This window comes from Astyanax mexicanus, chromosome 2 (assembly GCF_023375975.1).
Source record: "Astyanax mexicanus isolate ESR-SI-001 chromosome 2, AstMex3_surface, whole genome shotgun sequence".
Lineage (NCBI taxonomy): Eukaryota > Metazoa > Chordata > Actinopteri > Characiformes > Acestrorhamphidae > Astyanax > Astyanax mexicanus.
The window spans coordinates 8,091,804-8,111,860 of record NC_064409.1 but is presented as its reverse complement, the minus strand read 5'-3'; the positions used below and the strand labels follow the sequence as shown (position 1 = coordinate 8,111,860).

Sequence of the window (20,057 nt, the reverse complement as noted above, 5' to 3'; positions counted from 1 at the left end):
TATAATATACATAATATATATATATATATATATATATATATATATATATATATATATATTATTGTACAGTTATCTGGTATAAGTGAAGGTATGATCAATATGATACACATTAATGGTATAATGAGAGTCCAGACTTACTTTGACTACCACAGGATGCATGGAGGAATTGTAGTGCAAAGTAAAGGTCATCAGCTGGAAGCACAATCGACACCTAGAGAAGCAACAAAAAAAGAAAACATTTCTTGAATGTATGTCACATAAATATAATTCTAAATAAAAAACTATAAAAAAAAAATAAATAAAAACAAATTGGATGACACACAAAACGTTAGGTTAATAATGCAATCAAACAATCAATTAATCAATTAATCAATCTTTGACTCGGAAGTACATTGAGGGCAACCCTCATTTTCAATGTAGCCGAACATTTACAAAAACAGGGATTGACATGCAGTTAACAACTATATTTAATTATTTTAATTAAAAGAGTTTTTTTTATAAAAGTGAATAAAAACAATAGATAAAAATAATAATAAAGAATAATAATAAAACATGAGGTTTAATTGTTAAGAAATTAAGATTCAAGACTATAAGAGATTAATAAAATAAAAAAAATAAAAAACTTAAAGCTTAAAGCAGTTCAAGTTAAAACTAACTTTTACACAGTACCTACAAACTACCTCAGCTTTTATATACCATGCTTGTCCTGGAGGAAACCTGTGTAAAATTGTGCATAAAACTGTGTGGATCAGAGACCTGGGTGGTGAGCTGGACTCTGCGGTAGCTAGAACAGCAGCAGTCAGAACCTCACTGATGACTTGCTTCATGAGTTCAACGGCCTGGAGAGCCAGTGTGGGTTCCATCCTCTCAGTAAAGAATTCCAGCAGCTAAAACACACAAAGCCAAACAATCAGTACTGCAAGAGGTGACCAGAATATTACACCAACATAGACCAGTCAAGGTCTATTTAGATAATTTGGAATTGCAAGGTATTATGTAAATATGTTTAACAGTAGGAGCAGGGGCAGATTTGGAAGTTCTGTGGCCTTAAGCAAAGTTTTTTTTTTTTTCTGGGGACCCTGATCAAATGGATTCTTTTGTATAGCAAAATGCAATATTAAGGTTTCATACACCTTTTACAAGGTAAAATTCAAGCACTGTGCTGGACTTCCTTTCCTAATTTTCTTTCTTTTTTGGGCACCGCTGAGATAAGACCGTTTCATGGTTGGATGCTTTCACACCTGAAAATCCGGACCGTGGTCTGAACCGAGGTTTACGTGTTTACTACATTGTTTGTATTTGGTCCGCTTGTTTTTGTTTTCACACTTTAGTTTAGGGAGCGCACCAAACACCTTTGTGTGATACTCCTACATCCTTTCATCATCACTGACGTATCGATGCGTTTTCCTTAACTAGACGCTGATTGGTTTCAGAAGGACATGCGTCTGATGTTGGCGTGTTGATAATTCAGCGGGTGACTCATTCGGCGGGAAACCTTTTCAGGATAAGGATAAAATGAATGAACAGATTCTTTCATCTCCATAGCAGTGCAGAAGCAGCAGCTTCAGGCACAGTACTCTAGGTTAGTTCAAATTCGCCAAACTAACGTGCTTATCCTGAAGCAGCTGTATCCATTGGCGTAGGAACCGGGGGGGTATTGGAAACAGGTGGATTTGTCCCCCCCAAAAATTATATCGTTTCGCTCAGATCAGCTGTACTATTAATGAGGAGACAGACCGGACCAATCACGGAGCCGGTTCAGGTATTAAGTCCCGCCTCTCAGCACAAACAGCCAATCAGCTTGCTGGTTTTGCGGCCCGCGGTGTGCTAGTGGGGGAAGCACCGCCCCCTCGCTGTGAGATTTAGCAGCGGGATCGGGCTGCAGCAGCTTCAGCTGATTAAGATCTGGATATACGGGGATTTTTCTAAAAGAAAGGTAACGATAGGCTAACCACATAAACTGTGATGATATGTTTCTGATAGCTGGTTAAAAATACAAGACTCTAAATCAGCACACAGTTTAAACCCACTGTGATTAATAAACTGCAGCTGTGTGAGTGAGTTAGCTTAACTTTGGAATTAGATAGATTGGAAGTCAACGTTAAAGAAAAAATAAACTATATACGTAATGTTCAACTTGCCCTGTACCTGATCAGCTAATTACTGTTTCATTTTTAAACTGTCTTTATTAATTTAGGATTACAGGATTTACTGTGAGCAATAATGAACAAAAATTCATTTAGTTAACTAGTTATCTAGAAGCCAGATGTAGTGGATAGTCAGAATGTAGTACAGTACTTTATGTTTGTAGTTTAAAGCAGTTTCTTAAGCCTGATCACTGCCCTAAAATAGTGTTTTCCACCTGATCCAGCTGATCAGCTAATAAACAGTCATTTACTGAGTTTACTGAGTTTAATCATGTATATCCAGCAGTGCATTAGACACATCATACCACCACTTACTTTATTAAATGTCTTTAAAGCAGAGAAAGCTCTAGAATATGTAGAACAGTGTTAATATTCAGTAGAATATGTAAGAACAGGGTTCACAGTAAGGCCACATGTCCTGACGTTTATAATTAAAATCTTTATGAAACGTAAAGTTACATTCTTTTACATAAAAGGACACCAATCTTTAGAAGAGCTCTTAATAGAAAAATAAAAGCGTAGGATTTTTTTTAAAGAGTGGAGAAAATGTAAATATACAACAGAATTGACATGCCAATACATGATTATAATAATAATAATAATAATAATAATAATAATAATAATAACCAAATCTGTTATTATTTTAAATATTAGGTGATAACTGATAATTTTTGTCATATGTATATGTATATGCATAATATTTTCTTACAACAGTAAATGTAATGTGAAGTAACATGTTTAGGTTGTAAAATCACCTTGTTAACTAATAAAAAACAAAATACAGAAAAAAAAAATATTATTTGTGATTAGAAGTAATTTCCACAAATGTTGTTCTAAGAAACTATAGGGTGGGCTTGGGTTCATATTGGCAAATGTGTCCCCCCCCCCAATATCAAACCTGCTCCTACGCCCTTGCCAGTGACCATAATTTACGTGAGCGTAAAGCCTGAAACGGGCACAGCGCCAGGATTGGTGCTGTTCTCTCTGCAATTTGTGGCTTATTAACATGTTCACAGTTTAATTTAATTTTTCTCTCACATTAACGTTACCAAACACAGCGGAACCTTACTGAAATGCACTGCGTGCAGTTTTTTCTGATCCTCCTGTCCGGAGGTATAAACCTTACCGTGAACGGGGGACAATTAAAAAAAGTAGTTGCTGAGGAGTGACAAGAAAACATCCACATGTCTAGAGAATCCCTGTTCATTTAAGTGTTTTTGAGTAATAAGGCAAAAACCTCCGTTTTGAAAAATATCCGGCTTCGTGTGGACTGGGGCCTTCAGTCCACCTCGCCTAGCTTAACTTGCATGTACGGTGTCTCGTTGGTGTCAAACAAAAAATAAATAATGCGTTTCATTGTTTTTTCGTTTTTTTTGCCAACCTTTTGGCCAGCAGGGGCCCCCTGATCCCGGGGACCCCAAGCAATTGCGTGGTGGTAAATCTGCCCCTGAGTAGGAGTCAATCTAGTGTAGAAGGCTTTGTGCAGCGGTCAGACTCCATCATCATCAATATAAAGATTTTGCCACAGTGAATGCATGCAGTAATCAAAGCCAAAGGCATTCCAACTAAATATTATAGTGACCCTGTTTTTTTTTTTTTTGTGACAAGTTTTTGTTTTAGCTAGGCAGTGTATGAGTAGGGTGACCAGATTTGGGCATGTCGGTTTTATTTCCTTTATCTCCTTTAAACAGCTATAACATATATGTGTACCAGATTTGTATCTTTAAAGCATTTAACACTGTTTTACTCTTATTCAGTGTGGGCATACCTTACATATACCTTAAATATTACATTTATATTTTTTACACTTACGCGGAGGCTAGAGCAGCGAACATGTCTGTGATTTTTACACATTTTGTAGCAGCTACAGTGAATTTCTAAAAAAGTTTGCCGCTTTTGTTTCTCCATACTGTCTCTCCTTTAACATACGCGCTCAACACTGAACACATACTACGCAGAGAAAAGATGTAGAACCGGCGGACACACAAGTGCTGTCGCTTGTAAACACTCGGGGGTAGAATGCCCACGCTTTCTTCTTCACACACACACAATGCAAAGTAGATAGATTTGAGAAGAAGGGCGTGACTAATTTGCGATTTTACGATTTTGAAATTCCCCCCGGACATTTTTTAGGTCTCAAAAGTAGGACATGTCCGGGAGAAGGAGGACGTCTTGGCACCCTATGTATGACAGCACTGTGAAAGAAAAAATCACTATGTATTTGGAGATATTTTTTAATCACTTGCAAACTTCTGATATGCAAACTTGTGCAAACATAAAAAGCACTTCTTGGGGGAGAAACCACTCAGTTGCACATTTTGCTCTATGAAAGCAAACATCTGAAACCACAGCCTGCTGGTAATAACACAACTGTCTCAGCAGGTGGCAGCAGCATGTGGGGAGTTAGTTTATGAGTTGAAATGAGATGCGGGGATGTTTTTGGCTCTGCATTGTTTTCCCACGCACGCTCTCTGTGTCCTCAGCCCGGTCAATAACAAACAAATAAACAGGCACGCATGCGCAAAACTACATCTGCATACACGCACACATACACACACATACACACCAATAAACACACATAAACACATATGGATTCTTTTAACTTGGAAAGAGTAATTTGTTTTTAACACTTTAAACATGTTGCCTCTCTTCCTTCACATCTACATGTGGCTTCCACCTGTTTACTGGCTTTTTCTGAGTGAAGCCTCTCAAACACAATAAAGTCTCTCTCTCTCTCTCTCTCTCTCTCTCTCTCTCTCTCTCTCTCTCTCTTTCTCTCTCTCACATACATACTCACATTCTGTTTGTCCTAGAATAGAACAGGGTTCTTGCACCATTGTATAAGTTACATTTAATGCATTTTTAGACTATAATAAATATAATTTAAGACCCAAAAATGTAGGGATGTTTTCTTTGGTAAAAAAAAAAATTGTATTGGAAGTCAAAATTTGACACAGCTAACTCACCGCTATGTTACCTAGCTTGCTGCTAATGTTAGCTAGCTCTCCGCTTACCTTAGTTCTCTCCCCAGTAATGTAGCTAACGTTAAATAACTTGTTGCTAATGTTAATATGTTAGCTAGCTCACCGTTAAAGTTAGCATGTGCTTTCCTACCAGCATTAAACGCACCATCTGAAAATGTAATACCTACAGCAAATTTAATGCAAATATAAGACAATTTAAGGCCTTAATTACCTGGATTTTAATGTAAGACATTTTAAGACTTTTTAAGAACCTGCAGGAACCCTGTAAAAACTGTATTTTTCAATATTCATCAGTGTTTATTGTGCCATTATGAGGGGATTAACCCAGTCGTCCTTTTCTTAAAAATAAAAGTCTGCATTACCAAAACAATGCTATGCAACACTATGCTATGTGGCCCCTGTGAGCCACCTGAATGACTTTAACCAGTCAATCAGCTTATCAGCAATTAGTGAACTCTCTGGCTAAATAACAGTGTCTAATTTTTTTCTATCTTTTATGGCAACCAAAAAGGAAAAATAAATGTGAAATGGTTTCCACCTGTTTGCTGGATTTATCTGAGTGAAGCCTCTCAAACACACTAAAGCTACAACCTTTCCCCTTCTTTCTTTCTTTCTTTCTTTCTTTCTTTCTTTCTTTCTTTCTTTCTTTCTTTCTTTCTTTCTTTTTCTTTCTCTCTCTCTCTCTCTCTCTCTCTCTCTCTCTCTCTCTCTCTTTGTGATGAGAGCATAGTACTAAGCAGTAAAACACTAATGAGCAGCACATGGCAAGTGTTAACTCAGTCCAGAAGCACAGCATCTTTGTACTGCTCTGCTATTTCAGGCACAATGCTTCCACTGACTCTTCACACTGAGAGTCTTGTACAGGTCAATTTCAGAGCTGTGTTCAAAGTAAGCAAAATAAGCATTTGCTGTTTTTTTGCAGCATCAAAAAACTTCTACAGTCTTAATTCTTCCATGGTGTTCATAGGAAATGTAAGGAAATTGTGGTGTAAAATACTACAATGTTGGTATTATCTACAGCTCTGAATCAGTTTCTCTGATTTTGCTATTTATAGGTATATGTTGAGTAAAATAAACATTGTTTTATTCTAAAAACTACAGACAACATTTCTACCAAATTACAAATAAAAATATTGTTATTTAAAGCATTTATTTGCAGAAATGAGAAATGGCTGAAATAAAAAAAAGATGCAGGGCTTTAAGACCTCAAATAATGCAAAAAAAAAAAAACCCAACAAGTTCATATTCATGAAGTTTTAAGATTTCAGAAATCAATATTTAGTTTTTAATCATAGTTTTCATGCATCTTGACATGTTCTCCTCCACCAGTTTTACACATTGCTTTTGGATAACTTGGATTGGATTTGGATAACACCACTCCTGGTGCAATAATTTAAGCAGTTCAGTTTGGTTTGATGGCTTGTGATCATCCATCTTCCCCCTGATTATATTCCAGAGGATTTGTGGTAAAATAAAAAAAAACTCATCATTTTAAGTGATCTCTTCTTTTCCAGACCCCTACTATTCTTATAAGCATAGATGAGCTATATATCACTGTATAACAACCAGCAAAATTAACAGAACATTTTGTACTATAGCTAACAAACACAAACACCTCAAAAGAATGAAGATTGTCCAATTTGAGTCAATTAAAGCAACTACAAATGTCTTTAGTTTACTAATCTTGGTCATGTAACTGATGCAGCAGAATAGCAAAATATAGATGGGAGGCTACTGCACCTTGGTGGCATAGCTGTATTTGTCCAGGTGAGTCCTAACCAGACCTGTTTGATGAAGGAACGCTGTGAGGGGCATTGCTGACGTGACCAAAACATAGACATTCATAATGGCAACCGGGCCCTGACTGACTGATGAGCTGAGTTGGATCGGGATGTTCCTAAAAGAAAGGAAAGGAAAACACAAGAAAAACACTCATTATCTCATAACACAGCTCTGAAAAAAATAAGAGACCACTTAGAAATTAAGTTTCTTGATTTTACCAAATTGAAAACCCCCTGGAATATAATCAAGAGGAAGATGGATGACCACAAGCCATCAAACCAAGCTGAACTGCTTGAATGTTTGCACCAGGAGTAAAGGCATAAAGTTATCCAAAAGCAGTGTGTAAGACTGGTGGAGGAGAACACGCCAAGATGCATGAAAACTCTGAATTAAAAACCAGGGTTATTCCACCAAATATTGATCCCTAAAACTTTATTAAAATGCATTTGCATTATTTGAGGTATATTCCCTGTTATTTCAGCCATTTATCATTTTCTGTAAATAAATGCTCTAAATTACAATATTTTTATTTGGAATTCGGGAGAAATGTTGTCTGTAGTTTATAGAATAAAATAACAGTCTTCATTTTACACAAACATATATCTATAAATAGCAAAATCAGAGAAACTGATTCAGAAACTGAAGTGTTTTTTCCAGAGCTGTATATGATTCATAATATAAGCTGCTCTTTAAAACCTCAGAAATTAGGTTCCTTCTCAAAAGTGTTATTCTTAAAAATTCTGTTCTTTAAAAGAATGTGGGGGTACATATGCATTAATTTTAAGGAAAACCTTGTTCTAGAATAGAAACAATATTTATCAATATTTTCTTTAGACAATTTTATATTTTAAAACAGAACATCATATAAGCTAAAAATCTGACCAGTCTTCTTTAGTTCCTTCCTGTTCTTGTCTGGAGGGGGCACAAGCAGATGGAATGATGGGTAGTGCCAGTCCTGAAATGTAGAAAACAGAAGGAGAGAGTTACCCAGGTCAGCCAAACTCATAATGTTTATGGGGAGGACTCTAATATCATTGCCCAGGCTGCTGGCTACTGAAACACAGTCACCACAAACACAGGCAAACACAGGGGCAGAACTGCTGCAGGAGTGAATGGAGGCGTGTAGTAAGAGTCGATCATTGTTTGGCAGCTGAGAAAATTTGACAATTCAGCAGAATTGATGTGAAGTGTTTCTATGTACACTGCTCTGTATGTGTAGGCAGAGTGTATGTATTTTCGTGTGTGTGTGTGTGTGTGTCGTCAGCGCATGCCTTGCTCAGCATATCTTGAATGTGTGTGCAATACCCCTGGCACTGATTTGCTAATAAAAATTCCTTTCAAATTCAGCCGCAGTAAAGACACACACCACACACACACACATCTCCAATCACATGCATCACATATAAACACACACACACTCCAAACATATACACCTCATGTTATATGCACACATCTAATGCCGACAACGCAAGCCACACATACTTCCCTTTAAACAGCTATAGCTGTCACTACTGACCGGTTAATAATTGGGTGATTTACAATATTTTAATTCTATTAATTTCTATGTAAATAAAGGCATTGAGAATGTGCATGTAAATTGAAACTTACCACTGTATTTTACTACCAACTATTTTATTTAAAATCTAAAAGCACCAGTGAACCTACACATTTTTTAACAACCTTTCTGCCATGACAGAATAAAAAACATGTTTTTGAATGAAAGTTACTTAAACTATAAAAAAATTGTATCATACACAAATTTTGTATCTCTATTTTTAATGATTGCACAGCATAGAAATGTTCTAAAATGACTTGGAGTATGAATTAAAAAAAAAAAAAAAAAAAAATATATATATATATATATATATATATATATATATATATTTTTTTTTTTTTTTTTTTTTTCCATTTAATTCATTAATTTAAACTAAAAGCTAATGTTTTTTTTCCTTTTCTTGTAAAGTTGCCAGACCTTTTTGCATGACAGCAACACAATTGTTTACTAAGTCTACTAAAATTCTACATCAAGTGAACATATAGCCTTGAACAATGATATGCCAAAAGTCATGGGACAGTAGATAAATTGATTCTTTCAGGGGTGGCCTGGGAACACCCTCATCTGTTAGAGTTGTGAGGTTGAACATTAATTATTTAGAATAATCTGGGTTAATAGTGGGTTCCAAAAGGATGGGAAAGTTATACATCATTTAACATTCTAAGATCCACTTTGTCATGCGTGGACCAGAAATACACACACGGTGGACAGTGCAGTGGGCAGTAATGATTGTGACCAGCCGTCTCTCCCTAAAAGCACTTGGCAAAAGTCATGGGAGACAATACTAGTTCCTGGTCAATGAATTTTGGCATTTAAATGTATATGTGACACCTTTTATTCACATAGATGCACCATTACTCGTCTTAAAAAGACAGCAGATGGACAACAAACAAACACACACATTTATCTGAGCTACAAATTAAGTACAAATCTTTTAAAAAGCGGTCATCAAAAATATTCAATACGACTAGCTAACAACATGCATTTAAATATCTGTAAAGGCCTCCTGTTTCCTCCTGTAAAAAAAAGGTTTAGTGGGAGATATGTACTGTCATTTCTTGCTGATGTATTGAGAATGAAAACGTATTATTAATAAATATGTTAAAAATAATAAAAAATCTATAAGAGCAATACATGTTTTCACTCTCTAATGCAGGGGTGTCCAGGTATTTCTAGGTATTTCACAAATAGAATGAAAGTTGGCCCGCTGTTAAGCAGGTTTTTATATTATAAGTTTGAACACTAGGTGTCAGAAACAGGCCAAAGAATCTAAAAGTGGGTGCGCATTTCTAGCGCAGAAAAACGGGCCAAAGAGTCTAAAAGCAGAGAGAGTGCGCATTTCTAGCGCAGAAAAACGGGGCAAAGAGTCTAAAAGCAGAGAGAGTGCGCATTTCTAGCGCAGAAAAACGGGCCAAAGAGTCTAAAAGCATAGAGAGTGCGCATTTCTAGCACAGAAAAACAGGCAAAAGAGTCTAAAAGCATAGAGAGTGTGCATTTCTAGAGAGTGGTATATTTCATTATTTGTTTTATTACAGAGTCTGTGGCCTGTGACTTCAAATATATTTCTCCTTCTGGCCCCCAACAAAAAAAGTTTGGACACCCCTGCTCTAATGCATAACCTACATTTACAGAACAGTGCTAGAAATTGATCCCAGTACTCCCAGCATTCCACCCAAACCAAACTAAGCTAAACTAAGGCAATAGATCTCAGGCTTGGAAAAGCAGCAGCAGTTTTTCGCAGAGAGAATTCATAAACATTCATAAGCTGTGTTTTTTTTTTTTTTTTTTTTCCGAGAGACCTCACTCAGTGCTCGAGTACAAGACCAGTACTAAATCTACATTCAGCTCAGGCACTGACCCTGCACGTAACCTGGCTGTTTGTGTGTGTTCCATGCCTCCAGATGTAATCATGAAAGGACCCAACCTTTCCCAGAAGCCCCTCAAAACGCCGGGATTCAATCGGCTGTCGAAGTTTGTGTGGGCAGTGGGCCAAGGGGAAAAACAATATTGCTCTAGAGCCAAAGACAAAGCCTCTCTTTTATAAAGACGCCGCAGCTACATGGCAGTGGGTCAAAATCAATCACTATTGTCTCAAAGTGAAGCACTGTACTTATCTTCATTGGGTGGTGATGACCATAACTGGTCTTGAAGAAGCAAATGCAAATAGGCATTATCTTCTTCAAAGAGCTTTGTTGAATGCTGACCTTTCACTGGCCCCTCAGGCTATTCATAAGAAGAGATGAGTCAATTTTTTCTAATGGCTTTATGAGCCTGAACTAATGCGGCATTACTGTGATTATGCTGTATGTGAAGTGTATATTTACCCTCTTAAACAGTTACAGCGGGGAGCCCGTCTTAGTAAATATCACCTTAGTAAATATGAGATGCTGACCTTTCTCAGTAATTACAGGGAGAGCGGAGAGCTGGGACACTATCTGCTTTCATGAATCAGCCCAGCAAATGCTTAATCGGAGGAGAGCAACTGTGGAAGACACGCACAAGCTTAGTTTAAATAAAGACATTTCTTAATTAAGACTGATGTATTAAAAGCTCAGTGCTTTTCTTTTATTAAACCTATCCACAGCATGCTGATATCACTGATGATTTTAGGAGGCTTCCATCTACAAGACTTTTAATGTGTAAATAAGTAAATATTGTTCTAACAATTATTAAAATGACTATTAAAACCCTCTAGGGCCTAAGGGCATTTTCCTGATTTTTGTATAACTTTTTTCACCTTTAAAGGCACTTGCATATACAGTACAGCTCTGTACAAAAAGTTCATATTCAAAAAGCTTTAAAAGTTCAGAAGTCAATATTTGGTGGAATAACCCTGAGTTTTAATCACAGTTTTCATGCATCTTGGCATCATGTTCTCCTCCACCAGTTTTACACACTGCTTTTGGACAACTTTATGCCTGCACTCCTGGTGCAAAAAAGCAGCACTTAAAGGCACAACCTAATGCTTTTATTTTATTTTTTAATATAGCTTAATTACAATTGAAATATACTGAAGTTGCCATAAGTTGTTTCAAAATAGTACGTAATTTAGTATGTAATTAGGTGTGTAATCCACCAATTACAGTCGAGATGGTGACAGACACACAAGTCCATCAGTCAAACAGGGGAAGAGGCAGAACGTGATGGCTTGTCAATCACATGCCATCTAATGATTGGATGCAATGGAAAGGGTTGATTCTACGTATTTCTTCGCTGTGTCTTCGCAAAACTATTAATAGGAAATAGCTATTGATAAAAAGTGAGTTTAATGTTTTGGTGCATCTGTTGATCCAAATGGGGTTAATAAATAGTCAGTGTTTTTGTGGGGCCTAGTAGTCCTTTAAGAACCAACACCCTAACTTGACAGCAAGCTCACATTTATTGTGTTAACATGGACCCCATTAAGAGTAGCTATAATGGGAATACAAATAAACCAGTAACATTTACAGCAAGTGAATGAGGGGACACATGGAACACACAAGATTTTTGACTGGCATGTTTACTCACCTGACAAACGCCTGTCTGTCAGAAACCGGCAGACTCCACCCATGTCCAAAAAAGCTCCAACAAATGCTGGTATAATGTTGACCTGGGGAGAGATTTGACCCAGCACACTTCTGTGAGTTTCCAAAGACCACCAAAAGTCAAGGCTGTAACTTTAAAATAAACTTTAAGAGTCTGGCACATTTTCCACCATAATTCCAGCCATAAGCAGCAGTTGCACATCGACTATTATTAGCTCTTGAGAACCATAGCTGGACTACTGTTAGGGCAGGTCAACAACATGACGATCCATATTAAAGACCAACAGTAGTGACTTAGTAGTGTTTTATGAGGATGACCATGCACTGGCCTGACTATGGTGGCACCACAAAGGCATGCTGGCAGTGTTATGTATTTTAATGGTGTTCAGGCTTTATTTGGAGAGTGAGTTCAGTGTCTCAGCATGAGGAAAAGCTCTCTCTCTGCACTGGGTTTGGGCCTCTCTGTTTTCTATAAATATTTTTGCCTCTGAATCTCTTGGCCAGATCTGATTTCACATCCGTTTCTAACAACAGCAGGCAGGAAGAAGAGCATGCTTCCATGAGCTATGTGTTATTTCCACACAATAATAATGTCAAAGCCATTCTAAACTATGAATTAGCCTTTAATCAAAATGTATGAGAGGTCAAACCTACCCTCTGGTAAGGCTGTGGATGAGCAAAGTTGATTTTTCGGAGGCAACTTTTCTCAGAACCTTTCAGACATATCAGGAGAGACCACTCCAAACCATCTGTAAAAGAGAAACAGTGAGAAAAAATAGAGAATGAGGAACGTTTTAACACAATACAGCCTCAGAAAGAACAATCTGGCCACTAAAACTGGGTGGTTCAGACAGAATTATTTACTCGGAGGCCCAACTGTGCTCTCAGTCTTTCAGGCAGCTTGAAGTGATGGAAAAAAGAGTGGTCAAATACACAAAAAGGGTTGATAACAAAAAGACAAGAGCAAAGAAACCGCAGGGCAGAAGAGGGCCGAAGAATAGATTAAATACTGGGCAACTTGGAACTGAAACAGGGGGCTATTTATACAAGCAGTACCAGGTGAAAATGATTAGAAAGCTGGCGAGTTAGAGCGCCAAAGCATCACGTGATCAGGCATGTCCGGGAGGTTAGATGCAGGTGCATCCTGGGAGGTAGAGTTTTTAGTAAGTGTATGGCATGCCAAGAGACAATGACAGTCTTGACACTTTCACACAAACACTAAAACTGTTTCAACTTTTACTGTCCTCAAAATGGTAATAAATGGATTTTACAACCATATAGCAAAAGAAGAAATGTTACAGGCAGAGAGAGAGAGAGAGAGAGAGAGATTTTCATTTATGCTAACTAATAAAACAGAATATTATCTGTTTTTATCTACTTAATAATAAAACACAATATAATCTTGCTTTCCTAGTACAGCCATAGAAATCAAATGCAGAAAAAGTAAGAGATCTGTTGTTCTGGGTCATCAAAGACTGAATAAATTCTAAATAAAAATATTGTCATTTAGAGCATTTATTTGCAGAAAATGAGAAATGGCTGAAATAACAAAACAAAAAGATGCAGAGCTTTCAGACCTCAAATAATGCAAAGAAAACTAGTTTTAAGACTCCAGAAACAATAATTGGTAGAATAACCCTGGTTTTTAACCACCGTTTTCATGCATCCTGGCATGGTCTTCTCCACCAGTCTTACACACTGCTTTTGGATAACTTTATGCCAATCCTAATGCAAAAATTGTTGTATTTAAATATAGCTTAATTACAATTAAAATATTCTAAAATTCTTAAATATTCTTAAGTCGTTTCAAAATGGCACATTTAGTATGTATTTATGTACATATGAATTTAAATGCTAAAAGTATTTATTTTACAATGTTAAGTATATCTAGTGCAATTTATTAGGAGTGTCTGTCCTTTTGGGTCTGGGATCTGTTGTTTTGGGTAATCAAAGACTATGGGTAAATTCTACATGCTCATGAACTTTTTTAAGGTTTCCAATCCTGGAAATAAAATTAAAACAAGACCTCACATTCCTAATTAGCCTGTGGCAGTGGTCCTTTAATAGGGAAGTAAAAAAGGGTCACCAAAATCCAGCCCAAGCACCAATACCGCAGAGCCAGTTTCCACTGCAATACAGTGGCCAAGACATTCTTAAAACATCAGAGGAAAAATAAAAACTTTCCAATCGATTCTGCAATCGCTTCCAAAGCTATGGGAGGGACCCTGTCGAGCATGTGGATCGAGAAGCGTGTGGAAATATGCTATATTGAGTAAGAGCCTAGAAAGAGAGAGAGAGAGAGAGAGAGAGAGAGAGAGAGAGAAAGAGTGTGAGTGTGTGTGTGAGAGAGAGAGAGAAAGAGAGAGAGACAAAACCAGACAAAACGTAACAGGACCACATCTGGGAGTTATTGTGGTGGTCAGCAGAGCCGGAGGAAATGGGCTGGTGTGCGTTTGGCACAGAAACCTGTGCACCGCCCCATCCTGAATGACAGGAAGCAGTGTGTAAAACCTAAGGGCATTGTGGGAAATCGGCCCTCTATCCAGCCAGTTACAAATCCCAACAACAAAAATCGACATCATCTGGAAGCTGTTTCCATCTCTTTAACTCTAAGCCTCAAATATTCAGCAACATACTTTTCAGAGTCCTACTACAAGCATTACACAAGAATTCCTCACAAATTAAATATAGGCTATTACAAAACACACAACGCACAACAAGCTTTTCATTGTTTTTATGCAAATAACTTGTATTTCCAATATGACAAGCTTGCATGAGAAGAAAAAAAACTTCAGTAAACTTCAATACTTTCAATAAAAGTCAATGTAGAAAGAATCCAAGGGATGGGCGATATGACCCTAAAATAATATTCCGATATTTTATGGTATTTTCGCATTAATGATACTCTTGGCGATATGACAAACCACTAAATTAAAAAATATATTTATTTTAAGAACATCCTACTACAAAAAAAAAAAAAAAAATTAGAATTGCATACAATATGATATGGCACACCCCTAACTTAGATATAAAAAATACAAGAATTTTATTTATCAGATTTGTAACAGAAGTCAATGATCCACAATGTCATGATGCAAATAATAATGCAATCCAAATATCTCCATATATCCAGGATTAAAGTAAAATAAATGATACTGGACAGATATAATCTGTCTCTAGTAGATATATGATGGAAAAAAACAATGTGAATTTTTCTTTTTGCTAAAAACAGCAAAAAATTAGTACCCTGATTTTTCAGGGTATAATATCGTTCACAATATTCAAAAATGATTGAGTACTATTGAGTACGATATGATATAGCACAGCACTATAATGGATAATTTCTGTTAGTCTGCTTATCATCAATAATTGACAAAACAATAAGTGACAAAATATGAAGAATAACACATGGTAATGGTAATTAATTGTAATATCATAATAGTGCACTGAAATACAAGACATAAGGAAAAACAGTAAAACCATTCAATTACGCTTGTTTGTTGGGAATTTATTCTTACATACACATCAAGTTTAATGTTTGTATTATTAGCATTTAAGTATGAGCTTTTCAAATAAAATGATCAGAAAAAACAAACATATTTGTTATGTGTGTACAAACTTTTGTCTGGTACAGTCACGCTCAACACAATAATTAAACTGGTTCAGCTGAGTCCATCCAGTTACATCAAAATAAAGGATCAGTCTATTTCTTAAATCACAACCGTGATATGATATGGACCAAAGATAATTGGTTAATCTGAATGTTATGCACAATTAGAACAGTTCCTATCATAGCAGGATTTTCTCTGAGTTTTGAATCTTCTGAATTTAGCAGGCTTAGCAACTGCAACATTAGAACTGTGGAATAGTTCTGCACGCCAAACAACACTAGAGGGACAGTGTACTATGGATGCACAATGATACCTTCCAGCATAAAAAGACAGATATGTTTGGTGGTTAAAAGTAGATTAGATGCTCACAGCATACATTAAATACATATTTATTACATATATAACAGATTTTATTTGTTCTCTGACCTCTAAACAGGATGTATGTGGTTTTGGGTGGGGCAGAAAATGCTCAAATGCAGTTTTACAAGCCTATTTAGAATAGCACAGGTTGATTTTCCTTTTATGATGGACTTGTATGTAATTTAACAAGCTCTGTTTAGATCAGCTGGTTAACAGCACCACAGGAGCTCCCTCAGTAGCTAAATAGTAAAGTATTATAATTATTTAGCAGTTTATCAATAATACTGCAGTTTTGATTAGTAATTATTCCAAGTCCTAATAGATCTTTTTTTACACCACATATCATCGCTGTCCTATAAAAAACACTTATCTCCATTTTTGTCGATTTTTAGTTTACTACATAATTTGAACAGACAAACTGTCCCTTACACTGTGCCAAACTTTTTTTGATGAACGGACCAATAGAAACTCTTCAAAATGACATGAAATGAACTTTTTTTTTTACATTGACTTTCATTGAAAGTTTTTTTCTCTCTCCTATATAGTTGCTGTTTTGGAGATAATTGTTTTTCATTGGACAGCGACAACATCAGTTTTAGCTGTCTAAAGGTTAAGTTGTGGAGCTGGAGATGAGTTTAAAAAAACGCTCTAAATAATACTGAATTTTTCTGCAACTTCAATTTTGCAGAGGTGAAATACTGTGTTAAATATGATCAATTCCCATAGTGAATTGGAGAACTGGGAATCAAAAAAAGCCCATATTGGCACTGTCTTATAAAAAATATCTCCAGAACAGCAACTTAACAGTTAACAGGAATGAGATAAAATGTTCTTAACTTTTGAACTGGAAGTCAATGAAAAAAATAATGTATTTTAAAGCATTTTGGAGAATTTTTATTGGTCCATTCATCAAGGAAATCTGACATAGGGTAATATAAATGGAGATTCTTGTTTTTCATTGAACAGCGACATTATGAAACACAATGCAGTGTCTGTCAAATCAGTCTCATCATACTCTAACAACAGATGTGTTTAGTCTTATGCTCAGAGGAAAGCTTTTGAAAAACGCTTGCATTAGTTTCTAATGAGGCAGAGGATGTTGCACTTACAGTGTTTCAGACAATAACAAAGCCCACAGTTTGTTATTGTCTGGACTATTAGAGCAACCCTTTAATCTCAGTGCTGGACAGACTCAGTACACAAGCAGCCAATTGATTAATGACTTCCTCCACTGCTGACAATGCATCGCCACACACACGCCTTTCTTCAAGCTGCTGCCAATTCTACATCACCACACAACACACATTTCAGATAATCTACGCAGTGTGAACAAGGCTGGAGATACCACAGCACTCATTTTACTGATATCAGTCTTCTACAGGTTTCTACAGAGCCTGGAAGGTGCCGTGGATAATATGAAAAAAATCGTTCACTCAAATTAAAGAAATTGTTTGCTCTAATTGTTTTAATGTTTGCTCGAATTAAAGAAATTGTTCACTCATATTAAAAAAAACTTTCACTCGAATGAAAGAAATGTTTGACTCCAATGAAAGAAATCGTTCGCTTGAATTATATTAATGTTTGCTCAAATTAAAGAAATAGTTCACTTAAATTAAAGAAATCTTTCACTTAATGAAAGAAATCGCTCGCTCAAATTAAGAAACCATTCGCTTGAATTATATTAATGTTTACTCGAATGAAATAAATTGTTTGCACAAATCAAGAAATCGTTCACTCAAATTAAGAAATCGTTCACTCAAATCAAGAAATCATTCACTCAAATTAAAGAAATCTTTGACTCAAATTAAGAAATCGTTTGCTCAAATTAAGAATTCGTTCAATCAAATAAAGAAATAGTTCACTCAAATTAAGAAATCGTTCACTCAAATCAAGAAATCATTCACTCAAATTAAAGAAATCTTTGACTCAAATTAAGAAATCGTTCACTCAAATTAAAGAAATCTTTGACCCAAATTAAGAAATCGTTTGCTCAAATTAAGAATCCGTTCAATCAAATAAAGAAATTGTTCGCTCAAACCAAGAAATCGTAACTCAAATTAAGAAATCGTAACTCAAATTAAGAAATCGTTCACTCAAATCAAGAAATCATTCACTCAAATTAAAGAAATCTTTGACCCAAATTAAGAAATCGTTCGCTCAAATTAAGAATCCGTTCAATCAAATAAAGAAATTGTTCGCTCAAACCAAGAAATCGTAACTCAAATTAAGAAATCGTTCGCTTAAATTAAGAAATCGTTCGCTCGAATTAAGAAATCGTTCCCTCAAATAAAGAAATTGTTCCCTCAAATAAAGAAATTGTTCGCTCAAACCAAGAAATCGTAACTCAAATTAAGAAATTGTAACTCAAATTAAGAAATCGTTCACTCAAATCAAGAAATCATTTGCTCAAATTAAGAAATCGTTTATTCAAATTAAATAAATTGTGAGCATGAACTGCTATATCATTCGCTCGATTGAATAATTTTTTCATCCATGGCCCTCCCAGGCTCCGCAGGTTTCAGCATTTAGAATACATGTTTGTATAAAAGACAGAGCAAGAGAGAGCGTTTTATCTGCTGTCTCACTGACTGAATCGTTCCCTGTGGCTTTAGCTGTTCAGAGGAATTGCCTTGATCAGAACAGCATGTGTTCAGCAGGGCCACCTGTCAATCTGAATGATTGGCAGCGGCCGACAGCCCACTTTTGAGTTAAACACACAATAAACACACACCTGCTCTGTGCTCTGCGGCTTACGGCACTTTAAAGACTTTTATGGAGGTTGGCTGATTCTGCGCTTTAAAGTTCGGACCAAAGCTCCACTCAAGGTTCATGATTAAAAGATTGCATACATTTAGGCTGGTTGGTTTTGGTGTTTTGGAGTCACCAATCATCATCACCTATATGTGATGGATCTCCCTACACTTGACAGTGATTGGCTTAAAGGGTGTGTTGGACGGTAGAGTGTATGAGATGAGGAGGCAGGGAAACCATGGTGCCATTGAAAAAGTGCCACTGAATAGAAAACTGTATTTACCTTGGAATAATGGAGAAATGTTCCAGTTTAGTACATGAAAATGTCACCCTGTTAATCCCAAATTATGTGTACTCTCTTATTAATATGGTTAACATTTATAGACATCCAAAATTCATAGACGACAAATTTTGCTGCCCACCAGCAAAAGCCTTTAGACACCGAAAACTCTGACACTTTTAACTGAACAGCTACATTGAGAGCAAGGAACTGTGCAAGTATCTGTGCTTAGCTAAATCTATCTGTCCCAAAGAACATGGACAATACATAAATACAGTGTACACACAGAGGGGCTTAAATAAGCAACAAAAAAAAGGTCACACACTCTAATATTTTGTTGGCCCTCCTTTAGCATTGATTGCAGCATGCATTCACTGTGGTATTGTTTCAATAAGCTTCTGCAACGTCACAAGATTTCAATTTCAATCCAGTGTTGCTGGATTCATTTTAATTTTTCACTAAGATCTTGCAGCAGCATTGATGATGGTAGAGTCTGACCACTGCACAAAGCAGCTCTTCTCCATCCAGCACATCCCAAAGATTCTCAGTGAGGTTAAGATCTGGACTCTGTGGTGAACTCTCTCAATCCATTTGTGAAAATGATGATCTCATGCTCCCTGGACCCTGAACTCTTTCACAATTCCAGCCCCATGAATCCTGACATTATCATATTCTTGGAATATGGTCGTGTGTATCATCAGGGAAGAAAAAATAAATCCATTGATGGAATAACCTGGTCTATATTCAGTATATTCAGGTAGAGTCAGCTGACCTCATTCTTTCAGCACATACTGTTGCTGAACCTAAACCTGCAGACCAACTGCTGCAACTCAAGATCGTTTGCTTACTTTTTTTTTTGACCAGGCATAGTTAGACCTGACCATGTGTTCTATCACAATGACCGGTCTGCTGGTTTTTATGGCACAGGAAAGGGAGTGGTGGAGGGGTTTGCGGGTGGAAAATGGGATTTGGGAGGCCAGCTGTGTTGTTCTAGCAGTAGCAGGACATCTCAGCAGGGGTCAAAATGAACAGACCCAGCCCACCTTGCCAATTAAGGATCCAA

At 36.5% G+C, this 20,057-nt stretch overlaps 1 protein-coding gene across 2 annotated transcripts in view; it reads right to left on the bottom strand.

Annotated features, from left to right (window-relative positions):
• The window catches only part of cped1 (cadherin-like and PC-esterase domain containing 1), a 98,766-nt gene that overhangs the window by 62,147 nt on the left and 16,562 nt on the right, over nucleotides 1-20,057 (bottom strand). For both annotated transcript variants that reach the window (XM_022671874.2, XM_007252395.4), the window contains exons 3-8: nucleotides 12,647-12,741; nucleotides 11,976-12,057; nucleotides 7,796-7,868; nucleotides 6,872-7,028; nucleotides 757-887; nucleotides 139-211 (exon numbers count right to left, since the gene is read on the bottom strand). In XM_022671874.2, coding sequence (XP_022527595.2) covers nucleotides 139-211; nucleotides 757-887; nucleotides 6,872-7,028; nucleotides 7,796-7,868; nucleotides 11,976-12,057; nucleotides 12,647-12,741 — 611 coding nt within the window. The remainder of the gene's footprint in view (nucleotides 1-138; nucleotides 212-756; nucleotides 888-6,871; nucleotides 7,029-7,795; nucleotides 7,869-11,975; nucleotides 12,058-12,646; nucleotides 12,742-20,057) is intronic.